The sequence below is a fragment of the Periplaneta americana genome, chromosome 13 (genome assembly GCF_040183065.1).
Source record: "Periplaneta americana isolate PAMFEO1 chromosome 13, P.americana_PAMFEO1_priV1, whole genome shotgun sequence".
NCBI classification, from domain to species: domain Eukaryota; kingdom Metazoa; phylum Arthropoda; class Insecta; order Blattodea; family Blattidae; genus Periplaneta; species Periplaneta americana.
The window spans coordinates 145,442,820-145,467,832 of NC_091129.1; the positions used below are offsets into that span (position 1 = coordinate 145,442,820).

Below are 25,013 nucleotides of genomic sequence, written 5' to 3' on the forward strand. Positions count from 1 at the left end.
AATAACGTCTTCATGTGCTTTCTGCGAACGCCAACGAAAGAGCGAAAATGGCGGGCGATTATATTTAAGTATTTATCGAGCCTTAAGAAATGAATAACGTCTTCATAAGCGAATCACAAGACGCACACGTTTAAATGTAGCCGACCTGCAACGCGATTGGCTGCCGGAAATTAGAGTGACGGGACTACAGTATTATGGTCATGACATGATATAATGTTATAAATTGTATGTTATATATAAAATACGTTGATATTCTTTAACTTTATGTAACATTAAGGACACTGCACTTGATTAAAACAATACATTTTTTTTTTTTAAGGAGCAAAATCATTTCAACTGCAGTCAATTGAAACCCGTCAACTTCCATGTGTACCATTACACCGAATGTTTTACATGTGCCCTCCCCATCCTTTACCACAGGCTCAACTGACTGCAGTGGCCGGGACGTGAACCTGCAATCTTAGGCATGATATGCTGGCCGGATATATCTTGTGCACCTTAAACCGCTCGGTTGACGAACCCAACACGAATTTACCCGATTATGCAGGTATACGAACCCCTGGTTAACAGTTCGACATTTGCGTGCAATAGTGGTATAAGTCTTCCAGCTTCTAAAAGTTAATTACTAAACTACAGATGCAGGATGCTGCGACATAGTTGTTGTTTTTTTTTTCTTGGCATGGATGTCACTTATTTTTTTTTTTTAAGAATTTCTTTACTCTATTTTCTGAAGTATATTGGTATAAGAAAATACACAATTGCACTTTCGTTGACATCAACACTGACTGCAACAATATTTCAAGTAACAGAAAATAAGGACCTGTCAGAAATATTAACTGTTTATCATTTTACAAAGAACATGCTGGAACTTACGGCATTGCATTGAGCTTCACCTCTGCCTTCTTCTGGGCAAAGGTGGGTGACAGCTTGTTGTTGTCCATGATGGCTGGTGACGTGGCAGACTGTTTTGAAGGGAGGAACCAGCAGCCTCCAGGGTCCTGGAATGGACCCACTATGGCAACCGGCTGGTACCGCTGAAGAATAATTCAACCATCATTCAACTAGATTCACTACCTCGACAAAGTTTACAGAAACATTTGTACATACATCTTGATTACACAACTTTTAACACTGTATCACTTCGGAATATGTAGTTTATTGCTTTCACGTGTTAAATACCAAGTACGGTACCTTGTTGACTAGTTTCAGCCTGTGAGGGTGTGTTTGTACAGTGCAATGTGGAATCAAAATGTGTGTGTGTTCTGAAACCGAGTTGTGTGTTGAGGATTTCATGCGGGTGTGTTCTTGTGTGCCTGTATAATTCGTATTGTTGTAGTGTGTTTAGTTTCTGGTTTTTCGGTTGAATATGTAGAATTTCCATGTCTGTGTTTATGTTGCTGTAGGTGTGGTTGGCATTTGTGATGTGTTCTGCGTATGTGGAAGTGTTTTGTAATTTTTTTTTATGGCTGTGATGTGTTCTTTGTAACGTGTTTGAAATGATCTGTGTCCTATGTAGAAGTTGTTGCAGATGTTGAATTTGAATTTGTATATGCCTGTGTGGTTGTATTAAATTACAACATTGCATTCAGAACAAAAAAACTCTACAAAAGCATCTCAACAACACAAACAAACAAATATAACCATACAAATATAATATGTGGATTGATTCGTTATTTTCATTGCAGTGGGGGTAGTGAATTTGAATTATTTTTCAATGTAATTTAGGTAAAACGAAAGTATTTGTAATGTTATTTTATATTATTCAATACAGAATATTATTAATGAATACAATCTTTTAACACTTCTGAGAATGACAGACACAACGTCGAAACTAGTCAGCCAGGTAATTTACCGTAATATTAACACAGTAAAGCAGTTCTTACTTATTCAGTAACAGCATATTAATAATATGTTTGTATCGTTCAGGTATACAGTGTCACAGTGCTGCTGATATTCTACTACACTTGAAACACTGTATTTGGATATGCAACATTCTTATCATTTTGAAGTGTAATATAGGAACATAGTGATTGATAATGTTAGCTGTTGACTTTCTATATTACTAAAACAGCAGTAATTAAACAACCTAAAATTATTTTTACTGCATATTTGTGGGTATATACTTAATGCTATTGTGACAGCGACATGAGATTCGAACTCACGACCAGCGTCCCGCAAGAGAGAAGATCGCGCGGAGCACTTTGGGATGGCGCGCGGCGAAGAGGGGAAAGGGCCAACGCGGCGAGAGAGTGGAGCGAGAGTGCGCGCGCATCTGGTGCTGGTAGAGAGGAGAGGGCTCTGGCTTTTTCTGGAGTGCCATCTCTAGAGACGCGTGGAACCTTCGAGGCTACGTCGCTGTGGTTATAAATTACGGACGCGAAGGAACGACAGCAGTTTTCAGTTGATTAGTCAGCCAGTCAGTGAGAAAGCCAGAGCAAGCAAGCCAGTCTTGTGTACCGGAGTTCGACTCGAGTGTGCGTCCGCATCTGCGTCAGCATCCGAAGGCCTGAGTTCGAGTGCAGTGGACCGCAGTTGGAGGGACCTGAGTTCGAGTGCAGTGGACCGCAGTTGGAGGGACCCGAGTTCGAGTACAGTGAACTGTCTCTGAAGGTCTGTGGTTCGAGATACTGTGAACTCGAGTGACTGAGATAGAAGAACTGTGAACTGAGAACTGATAGTTCTGATTTGTAAATAGTGCTTTGTAAATATTAGTTAAGATTAACAGTTCATTGTTGTGCGTAATAGTCCAAGTAAATTGTCATTGTCGTCGGTGGAGTGCTATAACGAATACTGTGTTGAGTGAAGATCCAATTGTTGACGAGAGCGTTTAAGGTGAATTGTAGAAAGGAATTATTGTTGTGACGAATAAATTACATTGTGTTACTAATAAAATTTACAATATTATTTATACTGTCTCCAGTAAAGTAGCTCAAATGGATTATGCAACATTATTCTGGGAAGATATTCTATTCAATTAATACTTAACAAAGGATTTTTTAAATACCTGTGTCAATGTTGTATTCTGCAGATTCTGGCTCATCACTGCTTTTCTCCATACAACACTTTAGTTCAAAACTCTTCACTCGCATATCATCTGAAATAAGAAATAGCATTTATGAATACTTTCTTGCGGTAAATTTACTAAAATGCATTGGTAAGGTTATTGATTCTTTCACCAAATAATTTGATTGCGTATCTCCAGGTGCTTAGAGTAAGGTTCATTATTAGAAGACAGTATATGATGTATGTTTAAATACTTCTCGTTTCAATACAGAATGCAATATAGTGGTCGGAATAGCTTAAAATGTGAATGTAAACTTCAGTTTCAAATTCTATGTAATTGGTGAACTTTTCCTTGCTCAGATTTAGCCAGAGAAGTATAAATTCAACGCAAATGTTGCAGAGGTTGGGGCTAAAGGCTAGCACCATTTATTGCACTTAATACTCATCTATGTGAGAATGGTTTGCTTTCAACGCCTTCCCATACATTTCATAACTTCGTTTATTCCATATTTTGTCTTGTGAAATGAGTAGGTAAGAAAAAAAAACTTCTTCAGAAAGAGCAGACAAGCCCCCTTTAATAAAAAGTTCGGAATTAAGAAAAATGTAATTTTAATGTTTTTCCAATTTTTTTTTGCAAAAAAAAAAATGCGTGTGTTTACACATACATAGGCCTATATTTTTACGTTTATCTTTTTCCTTTATATTTCATAACTTCGTTTGCTTCATGTATTGTCAAATATCTAGAGATAATATACAATATTATGATGTACGTAAAAGTATTACTTGTTCTAACAAAAGACTCTAAAAAAAAAAAAATTAATCACCATGCCTCCCCCATCACGATGGTATCTGGATATGTAACTATCAACTGCAGATATATTTATTTATTTATTATAACTCAATATTAGTAAAATAATAATGATAATAATAATAATAGTAATAATAATAATAATAATAATAATAATAATAATAATAATAAAATAACATGGCAAACAATGATTTGGAGGAAATAATCATAATCTATGAGGGTCATTAACACCACCTCAAGAGTCACTTTTTCTTCTACTGGGTGTTCAGTTCAAAATGTGTCTTGGCTCGCTGTATGCCGTCATGTGGCCAGCTGATGAGCCTAGAGAATTCAATCTTCCTACACTTCCGCAGCTCAGGTGTATAATCTAAGAGGCAGAGAAGTTGGCTAGCAAGTACGGCGTTCATTCTGAAGAGTACGTGCCGATACGTACGGTAACGCCGGTAGTGGCAGGAATATGAACTGTTTGGAAATACGTACTGTCGGGATATGGGGAGAGGGTTAAGACATTAACTTCGACGGTCAACATGGACACGGAGCATTTGATTTGTGTTGTGGAATGTTACCGTACGCAACCGATGATAACAAATACCCTGCGTACGACTTGCCGGCGCAAAACACAGTTCGAAAGAGGTTATGGTAGCACACAGACCGTACAGACCGCCATCTGTTGCTACGACGTTCAAGTTATACCGTACACGTTCTCAAATTCAGATTGAAGAACGCCTTAAATAATAGGCAACTTCTCTAACATATAAACTGAAACTCGCTTCAAATCGGTGACCCAACAACAGTGACGTCATGACACACTTTGAAATGAACACCCAGTATAGCTTTGCTATATGCATAATGTTGCGGTGCATTAATTATGAACAAAATGATATACGGTATTTCTAGATAATTCCAATTTCTTTTAAAGCCCTAACAGAACAAGTACACATATGCACACGTGATGAAACTAGAAACGTTAGTTTCTGAGCCACCTTTTCGGTGTCATGGATGCTGAGAACATGTATTCCTGTGAAGATCTCGAAATCGATTTTTTTCTCAGCACAACTTTTATCTGTTTATATACAATATAATATGTGGTAGGCACTCTCCGCGACACTTGAAAGAAATTCAACACCCTCTCTCACTTTCTCTCCTACTTCTCCTCTTCACATACAACGTTCTCGAACCTAATCTATCTCCTCACTCTTCCCAGGGCCTCTTTAGTTCTGAGCATTCTTTGTGGTTTTGAAAACGTTAAAGAACTATCTATTTACTCCCCATTGTTGCCTGGGTCAACAATGTTTATGTCCAACATAAATCGTAATTTATTGGACTCGCTTTTATTCGAGCCTATTTGAGCGGGATCGCCGGTGTGAAAACTGACGCTATGTCCAACAACGTTACAAATTCTGAAGAAAAAAAGAACTCTTCATAAAGAATAGACCAGCCAGGGCAGGAATGTACGAGTAAATCTCATTCTGATCCTGGTGACACGGTGGTACTGCTAGAAGACTTCACGCAGTGAGATAGAAATTCTAAGAAGAGGCATATGTATGTTCACATTTTCATAATATGTAACATAATGAACAAATGGTCGAGCAGGAGATGGGAGAAGAAACGCATCCTTGCAAGGGAGATTGGGGCTGAGAACTGAATATGTGACCTCCAAGCCTGATGGCAAATTGTCTCACTCAGTTTCGCTGTTCCACTGAAGAAACTCTAGAAAATTTTGAAGGGAAAGCCGAAAATGGACGTAACCTAATAGTACCACATACAAGGGGGGAGGGGTGAGGAGCATGACAACAGAATCGGCAGAAGAAAAGCCTTTCGCAGTACGAATGGATGTCGAGTAAACTCGCCCATGTATCAAGGATAAATTGCGAAAGCCAAGTCAAGATTCCTATTTCTAAGACGTTTGTTTGAAGAAAAAAAAAATTGTGGGAAGCAAGATTAGGTCTGTGGCTCATTTTTTTTAGGGCCCATACCTACATTTGTCTTAGCCCTTAGAAAAATCATAAGAAAATATAGGTATCAGGCAGGATGAAACGGGTTTGATGTAACAGTTTACGGTGAAAGTCTGAAGTACTCCAGCGGAAATACTGATACGGAAAATAAATAAAATGTCGTATATCTTGATCTTTATAAATTTCTATAATGCATCCCAGTTAATTTAGATTTTTATTACTTTCTATAATACACTCCAGGTAATTTAACTTGTTTTATTATTCGCTTATCAATTACGATTTATTTGTTATTGGATGTCTCTCTTTAAAGTTCTTAAGTGTAGAACAGTATTATAGAAATGTCTAGATACATTTCTCTTATAACAGACTACTGCTTTGGTCCATAAAAAGTATTTTTAACTGCCTATCTTTCACTGAAGTTTTGCTAGTACACAACCTATTGAAAAATGAGTAACAGCAGCCGAGAACGAGAGCAAAAGGACAGGGAGTTTATAAAAATCCTTGAAAGCAGAATACGGTATACACTTGCATTTATTAACACACCATGGAGCATGGTGACCTCTAAACGCACACCAGTATCACGGGGTCTGCCGCTCGCCTACTCCCAAAACTCCACTCAACAGTGCTGCTCCTTGTCGATGCGCCCTTCAATTACGACTACACTTCACCCACGCAATAACTGACTCACACAACGTTACTATTAAACAGAAAGTAAAACTGAAATAAACTGATTTAATGTACGTAGGTACATACACGCATAAAGTGTCCCGTTATTGTGTATCTTAAACATGTGCATCGTGTTACACACCTGTAAACAAACAAAAGATGTCATATTTACTGTCTAAACGGCTTAATTACGGAGTTCCTCATAATGGGAGACGACGTTAATTCTAATGAACAACGGACTGAAATAAGTCTTATTTTGGGGAGGCACGACTGCATTATGTGCTGCTGCCTCTCATGTACGCTACACATTATCTCAAACATTTGGACGTGAAATTTCCAGGACGGTGGATTGAGAGGAATGGACCTGTTCCGTGACCCACAAGATCACCCGATCTCACACCTAGTATTTTTGGCGTATGCTGGGAAGACATCCCACCACTTGTGGCAATCAATTGTGGAGGTACGTGCTGGAATTCGAAACTCTGCTTTCTTTCAAAATTTAAGAGTTTCTGACAGATGGGCACGCCTATGCTACGACATTTTGAACACCTACTATGATACACCAAACTGCGACAATAAACATTTACGTGGTTACGAACGACAGCTTTCACTCATACCTTCTCTCTATCATACTAAAACGTATAGACAATTCGTTCATGTTTAATTCTTGTTATTTTTAAATTGAAGAGTCCACTGCAAGAATGATGGATGTTATTTGAAATATATTTTGCACGAGAAGCAATTGAAAGTTTGAAATGCTTAGCGCTCAAAGCTTAACTGTGATTTTCCGATCATTACTGGACAATGACTATCAGTGTTAATGTCATATAACTCTCTATATACATTCTATACGTCTTAAGCTATGCATTGACAGTCTTAGTTCATTTTCGACAAGTGACATCCATCATTCTTGCAGTGGACTCTTCAATTACATCACGATGCACATGTTTAAGGTACACAATAACAGGACACTGCATAATTTAGATTGCATTTACGATAAGAAGTACATCAGCTTGTTTACTTTTTATACGCTGCTGGATACTAGACACTGTTAAATATCAGTTCCACAATTTTCTCAAATCATCGGGTTACAAGCAAAACACATGAAATAAACAATATTACTTCTGAGAAAAAGGTGTATACAATGTACATAATATAAGTCTATAAACTTAGAAGTGGAAAATTAAATACACATGAAGAGAAACAATTTACTAAAAATAATAATTTGAGGATTCAGTTTTGTCAGATTTCAAAACGCCCTTTTCTCAGAGGTAATATTTTGGACTTAATGGGCCGTAATCATAGACATTTTTAGCGCGGGCTTCCGGTGGATGATCAGCGTTTTTCGTATTCATAAACCAGTGTTAGCGATAGGATATGATTTGAATTCTGTACAAGTAACCAGTGGATAGCCGGGGCTAGCTTAGTACGCTCGTAGCGCGTGCTGCGAAATGTTTATGAATAGCACCCAATGTGTTTTGCTTGTAAGTCGACGAAATGTTATCTCGTAGATGTCGTTAGAACCTTTGCAACGAAGATGGGATGACTTAATTTTCTCATTGCATCATCACAGATTGCCATAAAATTTCAGGGTCTGCAAATACGTCTATCCCCGCGAAGCAGGGAATTTGGGAGAGAAATGATTGAGGGCAGTTTTATTCCTGGAATCTTCATTATTAAAAAACAGGGTTCTTCCAAATATCGTAAATCTACAATACGAGACCTTCGGCTTTCCTTTCCTCCCGAAGAAAGCTTCCTAAGCATTTGTATCGCCCTTCAAAATCCACCGTCATCTCCTGCAACTGAACCAATGAACTTCAGGTCCAGTAGCATGCTAAAAGGATGACGAATCAATATGGTAATATAACATTTTCCAACATCTTATGTACACAAATATTTACGTCTGTTCCCAATGGCAGAATCGTGACTCTGATACCATTCCCCTTCTTGTTTCAAAGTACAAACTTCTTTCTTTAAACTTCCACTTATAAATAGTTGTTCTGCATTAATGACAGGGCTTGCGTAGTTGAATACCTCACACTTGCTGTAAATTAGTTTGCCAAAACGATATAGATGTTGTGCCGAACAGTCGTGGCGATGTAATCTGAAATTTTACTATTGCTTCTAGGTCTATTTGTTGTAGAAAACGGAAGTTCTTGCCACCTGCTGATCCGTTTGTTGCAGTTTTTATTTTATATTTCTTGTATGAATTATTTGTCTCTTACTGATTTATATCTACCTTTATCCTGTATACTGTCGAAGTAATTTCTTTTTGTTGATGCATTTGTTCCCTTTTTTGCTAATAGATCAGCCATTTGTTTATCCAACAATCCCACACGAGATTAATGCAATGCAAAGTGATTATTTCATTAAACGTTTTTATGAATTTCTACCTCTGCTCTTGTTACATTCTTTAAGATATCATTCGATGTTATTGCTGTTGTAGAAACCGTGGAATCATTCTTAGAAATTATGGACTTTGTCCAACAGGCTCTTGTTAGTGCTATGTAAATACTTACCTACAAATGGCTTTTAAAGAAAACGGAGGTTCATTGCCGCCCTCATATAAGCCCGTCATCGATCCCTGTCCTGAGCAAGATTAATCCATTCGCTACCAACACACCCCACCTCCCTCATATCTATTTTAATATTATCCTCCCGTCTACGTTTTGGCCTCCCCAAAGGCCTCCTCGCTAACACTCTATATGCATTTCTGAATTCACCAATACATGTTACATGTCCTGCCCATCTCAAACGTCTGGATTTAATGTTCCTAATTATGTCAGGTGAAGAATACAATGCTGCAGTTCCGCGTTGTGTAACTTTCTCCATTCTCCTGTAACGACATTCCCCTTAGCCCCAAATATTTTCCTAAGCACCTTACTCTCGAACACCCTTAGCCTCTGTTTCTCTGTCAAAGCGAGAGTCCAAGTTTCAGCACCATACAGAACAACCGGTAATATAACTGTTTTATAAATTCTAACTTTCAGCTTTTCTGAAAGCAGACTAGATGACAAAAACTTCTCAACCGAATAATAACACGCATTTCCCATATTTATTCTGCGTTTAATTTCCTTTCTAGTGTCATTTATATTTGTTACTGTTGCTCCCAGATATTTGAATTTTTTCACATTTTCAAAGGATAAATTTTCAGTTTTTATATTTCAATTTCGTATTATACGAGACATAATCATACACTTTATCTTTTCGGGATTTACTTCCAAACCTATCTCATTACTTGCTTAAAAATTCCCGTGTTTTCCCTAATCGTTTGTGGATTTTCTCCTAACATATTCACGTCATCAGTATAAACAAGCAGCTGATGTAACCCGTTCAATTCCAAACCCTCTGTGTTATCCTGAACTTTGATATTGGCATATTCTAGAGCAAAGTTAAAAAGTAAAGGTGATAGTGCATCTTCTTGCTTTAGTCTGCAGTGAACTGGAAAAGCGTCAGTCAGAAACTGGCCTAAACTGACTCTGCTGTACGTTTCTCTGAGACATATTTCAATTAATCGAACTAGTTTCTTTGGAATACCAAATTAAATAAATAGCCTACTTTTATTAACTGTCTGTCGAAAACTTTTTTACCACCTGTTACGTAGTGCGTAAATTCTTAGCGAAACATTCCTGTTCAAACATTGTTATATTGTACTGTATGTTGTTTTAGCTTTATTTATTTATAACCGTTTTAACTCCTAGATCATATCGCGTATATTCAGTCGAGAAAAACTACAAGAAAACCTTGATTAGATTGGCAAACACCGGGGATCGAACCGGGACCTCTCGAATGCAAGTCCAGCTGGGTGCTTTAGATCCAGATGTATATACTATCCACCAATCAGGTTCAAAGTTGTTTCATCGACTATACCTATGTTTTTTTTTAATAGTTACTCATCAGGCTATTCACTTGAGTTTTTCTTGTGTAGGACCTACATGCATATTTAGCTCTAATTAAGTAATATTTTATACTGAGATAGTCAAATAGGCTAATTGGTGGTATTAGTTTCAATGGACGGTGAGTGGTTTTATTTTTTATTTGTTTGTGTTATTTTACTGTTAAGATGTCTGAAGACAAGCTGAGGTTTCTTACAGGCACCCTATTCACTGACGTTAATTTGTATCCTAAGATTGTAGCGGATTTCTGGTATTCCACCTTAATAGGTTTGTTTTTAGTTCAAAGTTGTATTGCTTCTATTGGTGTTGTTTTAATCAGAGTGCCCTGTTCTGTACTGTCTGTAGTTTTAGTTCTTTGTTTGATGTGGTCATGGTCGCTTCATCACCGCAATCCAGAATAGACTTCATGTAGGTTTTAGCCTATAAGTTCTATTATAAGTGTCAAGCGTGCTACCTCATTTCACTCCAGCGAGTTGTTTGAGGATAAATAAGCTTTTGCTCACTTCCCTTTTTATATTTTCTCTTTAGTTTTTCCATGTAAGTTTATTTTCTAATATTACTCCAAGGCATTTTGTGTTGCTACTTCAGATCCTCCCCCCCCCCCCCGTTGATTCGGAATACTGTCACAGTGTAAAATGTTGGTAAACTGTTTTGGCAGTATTAATCTCTCTATTATTCCCTTCTATCCGGAAGTAAATTCTTACTATTATTCTGATATACACAATACTAGATCATAGGCACACATTTTGATTATGACAGTGGCAGTTTCTGGCCTGGTTGCAGGATTTCTCAACCATCTTCACCACTACCTTTAAATTGAAACGATATTGAACTGATTAACTTCTGAAATAGAGACAACGTATAGCACAGTCAGAAACACCAATTGTTCTGCCACCCAGTTGACGATAAAAACTATCACTTGTTTCTCGTGCGCGCGCATCTAGCGTAGCTTTTTAACAACCGGAGCCGTTAATCCTCGACAAATATATGGAGTCTTTTTGACCCCAACTATATTTAGTTAATATCTACATCCATATACTCCGAAACGTTTATTATTTCATAATTATACAGGGTTATTCATAAGTCCGCGAAACATTAAACAAATTCACCATAAATTAATTATGCAATGGATGATGGTAATTCTTACGCTAACAGAGAGAGAGACTCTCCAAGTTTTTTAAAGGAAATATCTGCGCGCATAGTTGCCACGCTTTGCCGCCAGAGGTCAGTAGTAACAATATGGCGTTCAGTAAAAGTAAGCAGTCATTCTGTGTTGAAATATGCAAGAACTTCGACTGTTTTGACTGTATAGCGATGATTTCGAAAAAGAATTCAAGAAGTCAGCACCTGTTTTCTACAGTATCAATAAATGGTATGAGAAATTCCGTATTTACATGAACATGTTGGAAAATTGGATGATATCACAGCCGAATGAACACAGGGATAATGGTTACATCTTTCAACACTCATTACGAAAAAGGCATGCAAGGTAATGAAAATTTACCACAAAGGTGGATAGAGCGCATAGGACAAGATGACACGTTAATTCAGTGACCACCTTGATCCCCAGATTTAACCCCGTGTGACTTTTTCTCGTGGAGGTTTGTCTTAGTGCTTCCACTCTCCGTTAATCTTCAAGATCTTTGCAAATGTATTACCGCTGCTGTGACTTTGGTCGACCGTGATATGCTGATATGCACATAGGATGAAATGGATTATCACACAAATATCTGCCATATCTGCAAAGATCGACATATTTACCATTTGTGAAATATGTAAAAAAAATAAATAAATAAAACACTTGGTGAGTTTATCTCTATTTCAGTATAATAAAATTTGATATCCGTTGCTTAGTTTATTAGTGGTGAAATTTTAAAATGTTTCACGGACTTATGAATAACCCTGTATATTGACTATTTTTTTAATGTACAATGCTTGGAGTCGTGGATGGCACCAGTTATGGAACACGACTTTATTTTGTAGTTATATTTATTTTGCATTTTAAACTCTTTACTTATGAGAGTTACTGACATGATTACACCCATTGTTCTACTACTCTAACTGGAATGTACTTAATGCCACTGTTATAACTTTATTTGTGGAATACAAATATTCAGATAATAGCAGAGAGTTGACAAAGACACGCATAATTTCATTCGTCATGGATAATTTTGTTACGTTCGCAGAGGGGTACAGTCTTGGACAAGAGCTACAGGATATTACCAACAGCAGTCACGATAAAAGTAATTGCGTTTTCGACAGTGATGGAAGCGATCCAGAGATCGAAGCTACTGAAGATGATGCTGAGGTTGACGATGAAATACACGTAGGTCTAATTATAAATTGTACTCGTAAAATTAGGTTATTTTATAATCTACCTGAAGCAACTCTAAGGAACATGCAGCAATGACAGTGCTTTATTGCAAGTAAAGTGATCATGTACTTTGACAGTTAAAAAAAAAAAGAACAAATACAGCATGCAGTTCGTCATGCAGGCTAGGGTAAAGGGATATAGGTTCAAGAGTAATTATTTGTATTTGTAAAATAAGGTTCTTGTACTTTCTACTGCAACAGGTGATGACACTAAATTAATTAATTAATTTGTTGTCTGAACATAATAATTAACACTGATGCAATAAAAATTCCTTTTGGTTTATTTCAAGAAAAGTGAAAGTGTTTTCTGATAATTGAAAAAAAAACTCAGATACAGAGCAAATAATAATGTTTGAATTTGTTTATATATATATATATATATATATATATATATATATATATATATATATATATATATATACCTCTAATATGAACTAATTATTTACAACAAAATATCCCAAATAAGTAGCATGAAATTATAGAGCAGCTTAAGTTGCGAGGGTTAAGCAGTGTATTACAAATGGAGGTGGCATTCGACGTACAACTTTTGCGGCTGAGGGGGTTGTTTCTCTACACTAGACAGAATAAAAAAAAATATGTGAGAAATACCTTGGGACAAGAGAGTCTTTCAGCATTAGCAATGTTTTCTGAGGAAAAAAAAATATCACGAACATCTTCAATTCCAACCAGAAAGTTATCAACACGTTCGTTTATAGCAAAGAACGTAAAATGAAATTCCTTTTCAAGTAAGACTGAGTGTTTTCAATAAGATATTTGAGAGTATGTGTACAGTATTATTTAACATTAACAGCTAATTCTGTATATAGAACTATGTTTCACTCGCAATTTCACTGTAGCAAGGAAACCCCTTCTTCTATTTCGTTACTTATTCTCTTCTGTTGGGGTTAAATTTATTTTCATGATTTTCAAAACGCAAAAACTATGTTTCATGGTTTTCAGAATGCAAATTCATACAGGGTGATTCAAAAGTCTCTTGAAATTTTATGGAAAATGGCATGTAATTGCAAAAGTTCCTATACTTCTGAAACATACTATACCATAGACTACATTTAGTGAATTTCAATGTGGTTGCTCTCTACGTCTAGACAGAGCCTCCATCTTTCTTCCGTAGACCGGAACATTTTGTCCAGCATAGCATGCATGATCCCGTCTGCTGCTGTCGTAATTCCTATAGGATGTCGACCCGTAATCGATACACATTAGACTTAATGGACCCCCAGGCGAAAAAGTCTAAGGGCATCAGGTCTGGAGAGCGGGATGACCAAATTCTCGATGAGCTACGACCTGTCCACCTATTGGGAAAGTGTTCATTGAGGTATTCTCTTACAATTAAGGCAAAATGGGGTGGTGCGCCATCTTGCAGGAAAACAACGTTATCTGTTATTCCATCCTGTTCCAGTGGGGTACCAAGAAGTGTTGTAGCATGTCAAGGTAGGTATTCCCTGTAATTGTTCGCTCAGCGGACATAAATGGCCCTTCGTCACTGAACAGCACATTGTTCATCAGGTTTTCATTCTCGACTGCATCTAACAAGTCAAAACACATTGCTTGTGAGCTGAAAAATCCTCAAGTTCAAGCTTGTGCAATATCTGGATATGATAAGGGCGTTTCTTCAAGGTATAGTGTAAGGTACGCCATACAGTGCTTTGTGAAACATCAAGCTCCCTGCTCAGTCTCCTGGTAGAAGCGGTGGGACTCTGTGTGATGGCATCCTGTATGGCTTGCACTGTTTGTGGTGTTGTAGCCGGTCTCCCCGAACGCTCCTCATCTGCAAAATTTCCAGTTCTTTGGAATTTGTTTACCAGATCTCTGATAGCTTGCCTACTAGGCCCCGGTTTCCTGAATCTTCTCTCGAAATCTTGCTGGACCTATTCGTAGGTCATTCCACGTAATCGAGCTGAAACGACTGCTATTCTTTCTTATATGGTGAGCATTCTTTCCAATTAAATATAAAAGAAATCCATACATTGGCGATATCAGGGAAATGTCGAGAGACTTTTGAATCACCCTGTATATGTAAGTTAACTGCAACCACATATAAATTATAACGCAAACCGTCAATGGGATATGATTTTTTGATATTCGGTTTTTTTTTTAATTTGCTCGTCAAGTCATTAATGTGTTTTACGTATTGAATATTATGTTTTATGCTCGACCATGCCGAAATGTAGTAATTATACACCTGGTAGCAGCCCTTTAATGGACCTCATTAAAGTACACCTATTCATTAAAGTTCAGGTGTTCCACCAATCAGAAAACACCATTGTAGCAATATAAAAGCACAAGTATCGATTATTCTCGGATATGCAATCGAAACACAACTAGCGAAACGTCACTGAGGCTGTAAATCCAATACTGTCGCAGCAGGTTATGTTCTGTTACTATAATAATTACCGTTAATTGTAAATAATATTAAAATAAATTCAATTTGTCATCTCGTTTTTCAATGTCTAAATCAATTTCAAGATTACATCAAGATTAATGTTTATTTTACTCTCTAGATTATATCAAGGTCAATGACATTTGTGTCTCGGAAAAAATCAATACTTTCGCGTCTGCGCACATCTCACAATTTACGAGATATTGCACAAGGTCAGTTCCGTTCCCCAGTAAGATAAGAATAACATGAATACTTATGAATAATTTCAAGTTAGAAATATGGTCGAGCATAAAAAGTCGTATGAAACTTGCCTATAATGGTAATTAAGACGCTCGTATGAAAATTATGAAACTCGCTTGCGCTCGTTTCATAAACATACTCGCGTCTTAATTACTACCATTATAGACTCGTTGCATAATGTACTATAATACTACTCTTTGTGGCAACCCGACCTACATATATCACACGAATTCTTCAAATAGATAAGCCAATCTTTCCTCTATTGAACGATTCTTTGATATCTTGCGTAAATATTATCAGTTGTGTAGCAGACTTGTTTGGTCGAAATCTAGTTTGATTTGAGGTAGGGAGGTTCAACATTCTGTGTTTCTAGGCGACATGATAACCGATTCGCTGTTATCGTTAACATTGTTTTCGCTGCTGATTATACGAGTATTATATTAGTCAGACTTCTGATTGTGAATGGAATTTCTTAGGTTTCGATATTAGAATAACAATGTGTTTACTCAACCATTGAGGAAGATTTTCTATTGAGTTCAGATGTCATATTTAGTAAACTATTGTTTTTGGTCCTACATGTTTTGTTTGATCCTGGATGATTGTCCCATTTTAATTTAATTGCTTCGTTCAGTTCTTGAATTTTGTCATTTAATGTTTTATGTTTGTTCTTGTGGTGATACATTTGCTTCCTTAATTTTATTTATTACTTTTTTGCTGTGTCATATAGGCCTAATGAATGCACTGAAGTCAAACATTTACAAAATTCCTTCACTGTTTCTTTTCATATTCGATTATTTAATTTCTATATTGTTGGGTTTTTATTTGTTTTTCGTATAACCGGTAGATTTGTTGTTTTCCCGAAAGAATACAACTTATGTAACCCTTTTTATACGATTTTGTAAATAATTATTGAAACCAAATTTTTCCGAGTGATAATTTTTTTTCTAGTGGTGCTACATTTTTGCTCCTATTTGATTACTGTGTTAGAAGTTTCTTGCTTATTTACATTCTTTGCACAATTGTCCTTGTTCAATTTTATGAAGTTCTTTCGATCAAAATGGTTTAGGCCTATACTTATTTTAAATATTTAAGATTTGTGTGACTATTATGGTATCAGCCTACGTGTTACGCAGAGTATTAGGAATACAAGGTTATTCCAATATTTGTAATATGAAGACTTGATAAGTGTCGAAGAGAACATACGTAATTCCAGGATATGTACTGAAACACACAGTTTTGTGATTTTTTAATATGGTAACTTGCACCTAACAGTTAAATTGGCAGGCTTATTATCGAGATATGTGGAAACCTATCTCCCTCTTACTTTCACACATGGAAAAATAGTTCTTTTGTCTTACGTTTGTTATGGTTATCTACCAATAATTCTGTATCATTCATGAGCATCATATGGCAAAAGAATTCCGTTACTTGTGAATGTCTGTGTTCGTCCAAGAAAATTGTGAAGTAATTTTTATTTTATTTTACTGGGTTATTTTACGACGCTGTATCAACATCTAGGTTATTTAGCGTCTGAATGAAATGAAGGTGATAATGCCGGTGAAATGAGTCCGGGGTCCAGCACCGAAAGTTACTCAGCATTTGCTCGTATTGGATTGAGGGAAAACCCCGGAAAAAACCTCAACCAGGTAACATGCCCCGACTGGGATTCGAACCCGGGCCACCTGGTTTCGTGGTCAGACGCGCTGACTGTTACTCCACAGGTGTGGACTGGTGAAGTAAGATTGACCAAAAAAAGGGGGGGGGGAATCTCATAGCCATCACTGAATCTGCCATGGATCGAACCCCAGTCTCTTTGGTGAGAAGCCTTCAGCTGAATGATTTTACAGCTATTCAGGACATCAATTTTCAACTTAATATTACGCGGGTTACACTATTGGAACACAAATGATAAAATCATACACCAGCTGCAAGGTTACTCACACTTGAAAGATTACTAATAAAAGCAAGATACTGGTTACGACACATGTCTCGAATAGATAAACGCTCCAGCGGAAAATGTCACAATGTTACTCGTACATCATGAGGGAATATGGAACAGATAAACCTCTAAAGAAAATTGCGAGCGAAATTTGTTACTTTTTTCTGGTTTTCAGAATGAATTCCTATCCGATAACCTATTTTTTCTGTGTAGTATGGTGTTTTTGTATTGGAAGGTACCAAAGTACAGTACTCATATTTTTTGGATCACGTAGATGCCAGTAATGCAATCAAGTTACTGTTTCTCTCATTTCGTCCCATAGCTCATAAAATATCATTCTTATAGCAGTTGCTTCGCGGTTAAGGCGTTGTGCTTAAAGTCGGAAGGTCGCGGGTTCGATTCCCTATGGTGTCATTGATCTAATCCAGCGGTCATCAGCACAGTGCACCCTCGGGTTAGCGTCTCTTACAGTACGATTATTTAGTCCTGACAGTCGCCGGAGATGTGCGTCTGGGTCAGGTGAGTCCATTTAGTTACGCCAATGGGCGTTTGGGTTAGTCACTCGCTTGCCTTCGGAGCGATCGGATGTCATGCGTGCGGTAGAGCAGTATGTTTCTTGTACAGGGACATCATTTTATTTTTACTCACATTTTTAATATTAACCTGACTATACCTTTGGATTAATGATTGAGACCCGGAAACACCGTTTTCTACCTCCTTCCACGACTGGAGTTCGATGATACTGGCGTAAAATACAAACAAATCACTTTACTAGGTACAGGAAGGAAGAAAAGTAGTTCATCCATTTACGCAAAGTATGAAATATCGCGATTTTGAGTGTGATAATTTTCATTAGGTTTTGTTTAATCAAAATACAATACAGTATTAACAATTTTACTCACGAACTGAGTTATCCATGCGAACGTATTCATTATGCAGTGTATATTATGCTGTCTACAGCACATTAGCGTACGATATAGAGAATGAAGTTAAAATGAAAAATAATCATAATATGAATATTTAAACACATTTTTGAAAATAGTGGCCGTTCATTTCGATACAGGCTTCAGTTCTTTTGTGCATATATCGCACTACAGACTATTGCATCTAATTACAATTACCCGTTTCGTCCTTCAATCTTAGTAACTCATGTTGAAATAATTTTATACCTACTCTATAAAAGAGTACCTTACGTACTGTAAATTCAGTCTTCACTTCTGTCCGACCCGCCGATAGGTTAATAGGGTGACGGATAATCGGAATTCTGCTGTATTACTAATACTGACTGACTGCAAAGATGGGAGCCTCAAAACACCACAACTCTACGGGTTTCAATGGCCTGTAATAGAAATAATTTTATACTTCTTATGCTTAAGGGTATATGTACGTGAATGACCACAAATATCAGAATATGCAGCCTCTAAATTTTTAAAATTTTATAAGAAAATGAACTCACAATTGGACAAAAATTACGAGGTATCACAAAAAGACTTATTAGAACTTAAATATCTGATAAAAGTATAAAAAGGTTACTAATAATATTTTTCAAACCAGTTTTATCAGAGTATGAAGAAAACAAAAAAATTCTGCAGTTACATAATTTGGTAACCATAACATTGTTATGGTCTCTCTGATATCTTTAATATTTTTCCTGCATGTAATAAGAACTTATTTCTGAAAAGTAGACTACTCTCAGGCATGTACAGTTGTTTATTTTAATACAATTAATTTTCTATTTGTCCTATATAAAAGATATTAAAATTTACACAATGTTTTGTGACCTAATTTTTCAATTTCCAAAGAAATGGGCATTATTATAGTCTTTATTTTTTGCATAAATTCATGTTAAATCAGTGTATAAAATTCCAGAATTCTATCTCTAATGGTTGTGGAGTTATGAAATAATATGTATGAAAACTTTCAAATGTTGGAAAATTTAATTTAAAGTAAAAAGTGAATTCTTAAAAATATTATTAGTAACTTTTTTTTATACATTTATCAAATATTTAAGTTCTAATAAGTCTTGTTGTGGTACCTTGCAATTTTGTCCAATTGTGAATTCACTTCCTTATGACATTTTAAAAATTTAGGGCCTACATTTTCTGATAACAACTGTGGTCGTTCACGTGCATATACCCATAACTCACGTGCTGTCAGTCAGAATTATAAGATTGTGAGAACAGCGTTGACATTGGAAATTAACTGAATATTTTAACCATCAACGAAAAATAACTGTAATAAACGGAACCGGTGCGAGTAGGGCTATATACACGCTTAGGCAGATAAGAATATCTGAACTAAAACCGAAATGAAGTAGAAGCGTAGGATATCCAAGAACGTGGTGGATGTATCAATTATTTTCTTGACGTCGGAACAGAAAACAGTCTATTCGGTAATGATGCTGATGATGATTGAGACGGCGGCGATGACTTTCATTACTCTTTAATAATACGATGGTTGTATGAAAAGAGACACCTGAAAAATGTACGAATGTCGGGGAAGAACAGAAGTTTTGAACAAGACTTTACAGAACATGCCGAGGAAAAAATTGTTACGCTTGCGCCTTTGCTACTGTACAAGGAATATTTTACAGATGAGAAAACTGTCACGCTTCGCCGAGAAGCTTAAGTTATGCTGATATATATCAACAAACATTCCTGCTGGACGAAACCACCTCCAGTGTTAAGACTTGCAGATACTAAAGCTTGATTCTCAAGAAAGAAAAATGTGGGTGAATAATGGCACAACAAAGCAGTCCTAATGCCATGTAAACAACGAGAAATTATGCTGTGTATGTAACAGTCTTACATGGTTATCGTTTATGCACACATCTGGAATTCAAGTACACTCACATCTGAGTTACAGGTTTGAAGTTCTTCCAAGATGAGGAAGCATAACTTGGAGGACTGTTTTTTTTTTCTTTAGTTGGAAATTGAAAATACTCATATGAAGAATATAAAAGAAATGTATTAATTTAAGATTCCAGTCGGTACGTTTATATGCACGTGAAAAATATTTTCAAACCAAAACAACTAAAATTGCCATATACAGGGTGAAAGTGAATATAACCCTGCAGATTTTCTGAGCGAATAGCTCATGTTGTGTGCAACAAAAAAGTGTAATACCATATTGATGGAAAGTTCACAGTTTTCTCAGGAAAAAAAAAAAAAAAACAATTTTTCTCTTTTTCTCCAAATGTTTAACATTCTCTTATTAGGTAAATACTGCGAGTAGGATCGTGATTTTTGTCTATATCGATAGAAAATCTAACAATCCCTCTGGCGTATTTCAAGAGGTTTCCGTAGACGCAGAATAAATATGGGAAATGCGTGTTATTATTCGGTTGAGAAGCTTTTGTCATCCAGTCTGCTCTAAAAAAAACTTAAAGTTAGAATAATTATATTACCGGTTCTTTTGTATGGTTTTGTAATTTGGACTTTTACTTTGAGAGAGGAACAGAGGTAAAGGATACAAATCTGGCTTTCAGGAAGAAGCTCCCTGTGAAGCAGGCTTCAATAATTTCAAGGGAAAAATTGTTCCGGGGCCGGGTATCGATCCCGGGACCCTTCGCTTAGCGCACGAATACTCTACGACTGAGCTACCCCATGAACTATACACGAGACCCAACATTGGGTTTTTGGCGTCTTGTCAGCCCATTTGAGTTGTGTGGATATAAAGGGAAGAATTGTGACGTGTCGTGTAAGTTCCTGGGGTAGCTCAGTCGGTAGAGCATTCATGCGCTAAGCGAAGGGTCCCGGGATCGATACCCGGCCCCGGAACAATTTTCCCCTTGAAATTATTCAGAGGTTAAGAATGTTTGAGAATAAGGTGCTAAGGAAAATATTTGGGGCTAAGAAGAATGAAATTACAGGAGAATGGAGAAAGCTACACAATGCAGAACTGCATTCAGTTTATTGTTCACCTGACACAATTAGGAACATTAAATTCAGACGTTTGAGGTGAGCAGGGCATGTAGCACGTATATGGGCGAATCCAGAAATAGAGTGTTAGTTGGAAGGCCGGAGGGAAAAAGACTTTTGGGGAGGCCGAGACGTAGATGGGAGGATATTAAAATGTATTTGTGGGAGGTGGGATATGATTGTAGAGACTGGATTAATCTTGCAGTTTCTGAGAAGTATGAAGTTTGTCAGCCGACCAACGCATAAAGTGAGTAAATGCGTATATCAGTTTTTAATGTATAATTATAAACACGGCCGAGCCAATAAGCTCAAGTTTAAACATGCTTATAAAGAAGTAATTTGCTAGAAAGTTTTCACCCGTAGCATCCAGCACGTAACATCTCGCTGCACATAGGAAGAGCTTCGTATTTGGTCAGTCACTTGGCTGAAAACGAGTCAAGAGATGACAGCGACAGTAGAACAATGATGAGATGAGAATTCTAGGGGAAAGACATGGAATAGATCCTTTTCTACAGCTGCACTATCAACGACAAATTTCACAGAATCTGCAGGAAATCGAACCCCTCTTTCTTTGGCGAGAAACCATTAGCTAAGAAACAACTTTTGAATGTAGTGTTTTAAAGTAAACAGTACCTCAGTTTACATTCCACGCACATTTTCGTGTTCATTTTTATTTAAATAAGTTTCTCTTGTCTCTCTCTTACGCCCACTATCACCACTTCTACTGTCTTGGACACCAGCTGAACGACAGAAATTAAAAAGATTTTCAAAGCACTTATCTTTTGAAATAATACTATCTCTCCTATTCAAGCAAGGACAAAATGTTAACCAAAGTTCTATACTTCGAAGTTTATGTCAGTATAAGTTTGTACATGATATGAACTCCCAAATTCAACATTTTCTAAAGTTTTCGTCAGTAATAAACTAAATTATATTGCCTGAAGTGAAAGTAGTGCCTATCAACATTTAAATAGGAAGTTGTGCCGAAGGAATTATGTAGGTTTCCAGGAGAACTAAAATATTTGTAAGATAAATATGGACAGTGGAAATGGACTATCTTCAATGGAGTGTCCGAGTTTCTAAGCCTGAGATATAAGGGAAATAAATGTGTATAGGAGGGTGCAGTAGATCGGGTAGAAAGCAGAGTTCTTCAATGGAGGATACGCAAAGCATAGCAATCGTATTTCGAAACAGCGTATAAAAATTCACACATAAGTCTTCATTTGGCCAACAAAACCTCTTACATTCTTAACGTACGGAATAAGGTCACATTCCTTCCATAAGTCTTCGTCATAATTCGCAGCCTATTCCGGTCTCCTCGCACCATTTCAAACAGTTACAGGAATTTGGTTTACGCAACTTCCTGGACTAGATTCCGAAGAGAACACTGAACAACAAGAATTTTGCTCCTACTTATAACAATGTGTCCCTTATGGTTTGGTGTGCGCTGAATCCGGAAATGCATATCTTTTTTTTCGTATCACGTAAGGTTTTGAAGATATACTATGATTCACTTTTCGACGCGGGTTGGGGGTTGTAAACCAAAACAAAAGCTAATACATTTTATGAGTTTATGACCTATTTCCGGTTTCTTATAGTTGTTGGCATATTCTTTCGTATTTCTGATAAATAAACAGATATTGGTCCCTTCTATTCAGTAAATTCCATAACAGTTCAAAGTGAGGTCTACGCAAGGTCCACACAACGGTGTGGTTTTCAGTATTTAAAAAATATATTTGCCAATTTGAGTGATGGCAAATTAAAAGAGGGCATTTTCAACGGTCCACAAATTCGCAAAGTTATGACTGACTCTTTGGGAAAAAACTTTCCGTTGCAGAAAAATGACATGGCGCGCTTTCAAAGATGTTTGCTCAAATTTTCTTAGAAATTTTAGGACAGACAACTACATGGAACTTGTGGAAACCATATTAAGTGCATATGAGAAAATGGGGTGTAATAAGTTTCTCAAAATACACTTTTTACATTCTCATTTGGATTTTGTTTCCTCCTAATCTTGGAGCGGTAAGCGACGAGCATGGGGAAAGATTTCATCAAGAAATATCTGAAATGAAAAGGTAATATACGATATAAAGGAAGATCATCATCCAGCATGCTTGCAGACTATAGTTGGTTCCTTGTAAAGATAGTCCTGGGTCTAGTCATAAACGGAAGTCATCCAGAAAATCCTTTGAAATTCAAATTCCGACATTTTTCTCATTATACACATGAAATATTTTTATTGTTGTTGTGTATTTTTGTGTTTTAAACTAGGCCTATATAACATCATTTTTGTATCCAGTATACACATTTTTTCAAGAATTATAAGGCATTTTGAATACCTAGTCTGTTGTAATTTTATTAGCAGCAGCGAAAAATAAAAATAAAAGTCTTTTAAAAAAATCACTTTCCTCGGAAAATAGTACGTGATGGGGCAATTTGGATTTTAAATTTCGATTTAGGGTACACATATTAGTAATATTCACCTATTTTTATTTCGGAGCAAAACAAAAGGTAAAAATTTGTTGTTCAGTGTTATCAGACTGATATCAAGTTCGTTATACCCAGTAACAAAAGAAATCAAATCAGATCAAAAAATTGTTCCCTGTTCGAGCGAAATACATGTTTAATAATAGGGTCTACTATCTTGTGCATTTAGGGGCAAAGATACAAGGATCTCAAAATTTTATATTGTATATAATGGTAGAAGTTCTTTGATTTTTTTTTTTTTGCTTAAAACTACACGTCATACATAAACAGAGCCTAACAAGTATGTTCTTATTTGCATGGAACACAAGTGACAGATTGTCTAATATCTATTAATTGCCGCCACAGTTCTGCACATTTAAAGGGCAAAACTAGAATTCTTTCAAGCATTCATTATCATAATAAACTCTCTTAAATGGACTTAACATAATGGGAATTAAATCAATAGCTTTCCCAAAACACGCCATGAAATGTTTCATATAAAACAATTTTTATTTCGAAAAACGAGCAAAATTGTATTGAAATATCTCAAATAATAATCTCTTAAAATTAATGACATTACTTACGGTCCACCCTGTATAATCACTGCGAGCCTCCCTGCATGTGGGATTGGCACAACGGTCACCGCAGAGACATCACAGGACAATCACAAGACAACGGACAACTACAGTCCCATAGACGAAAGCCTAGATCATATATGTAACAAATAGGTCGGCCTTATAGGCTTTGACGTTAACAACTTTTTTTCAGGTTTACTACGCCGCCATCTAGTTGTTACATAAGGAGTCACGTCATAATTCCCATTTGAATAATTGTATTAGCGACTGTACTGCTATCTCGTGTTCGTTTACGGCGGACGGGTGGCGATCCTGGCGGTTGTTCTCTTCAAAGTGCTGCTGATTTTAACATAGCGATGACCTATCTGTTACATATATGATCTAGGACGAAAGTTACATTTCTTCCTGTCTGCCTACGCCGGTAATCGAACCATGGAGGCTACCTCAGAGCCGCCGTGGCAAACTCAGTAATTAATCAACCATCAAAATACGACACATTTGTTTCTATGCGCGGCCCGTCATTTCGAATTATCGAGCTAGGCTTTCCTCATTTTGTCAGGCAATAAAATATTCAGTTTTTCAGTTTGATGGACATCAAGCCTACGTCGTCAGTATCAATCAGTACACAAAGGACGTAACAGTCGCGAGTTCGTTTCAGAATTCAGGTTGTCGGTTTTGTGTAAACTCTGATGAGCGTATCTACTGACAACGTTCAGTAACAGCATTCAACAAAAACAGACGAATAAAACCATTCGGTGGAAGGAGGCTTCT

The 25,013-nt window shown here is 36.7% G+C and overlaps 1 protein-coding gene across 6 annotated transcripts in view; it reads right to left on the bottom strand.

The window, feature by feature from the left end:
• Positions 1–25,013, bottom strand: part of Csk (C-terminal Src kinase) — a 296,279-nt gene that overhangs the window by 49,002 nt on the left and 222,264 nt on the right. For all 6 annotated transcript variants that reach the window (XM_069844411.1, XM_069844408.1, XM_069844410.1 and 3 more), the window contains 2 exons: positions 3,005–3,094; positions 874–1,034 (listed from right to left, as the gene is read on the bottom strand). In XM_069844411.1, coding sequence (XP_069700512.1) covers positions 874–1,034; positions 3,005–3,040 — 197 coding nt within the window. In that variant the 5' untranslated portion in view covers positions 3,041–3,094. The remainder of the gene's footprint in view (positions 1–873; positions 1,035–3,004; positions 3,095–25,013) is intronic.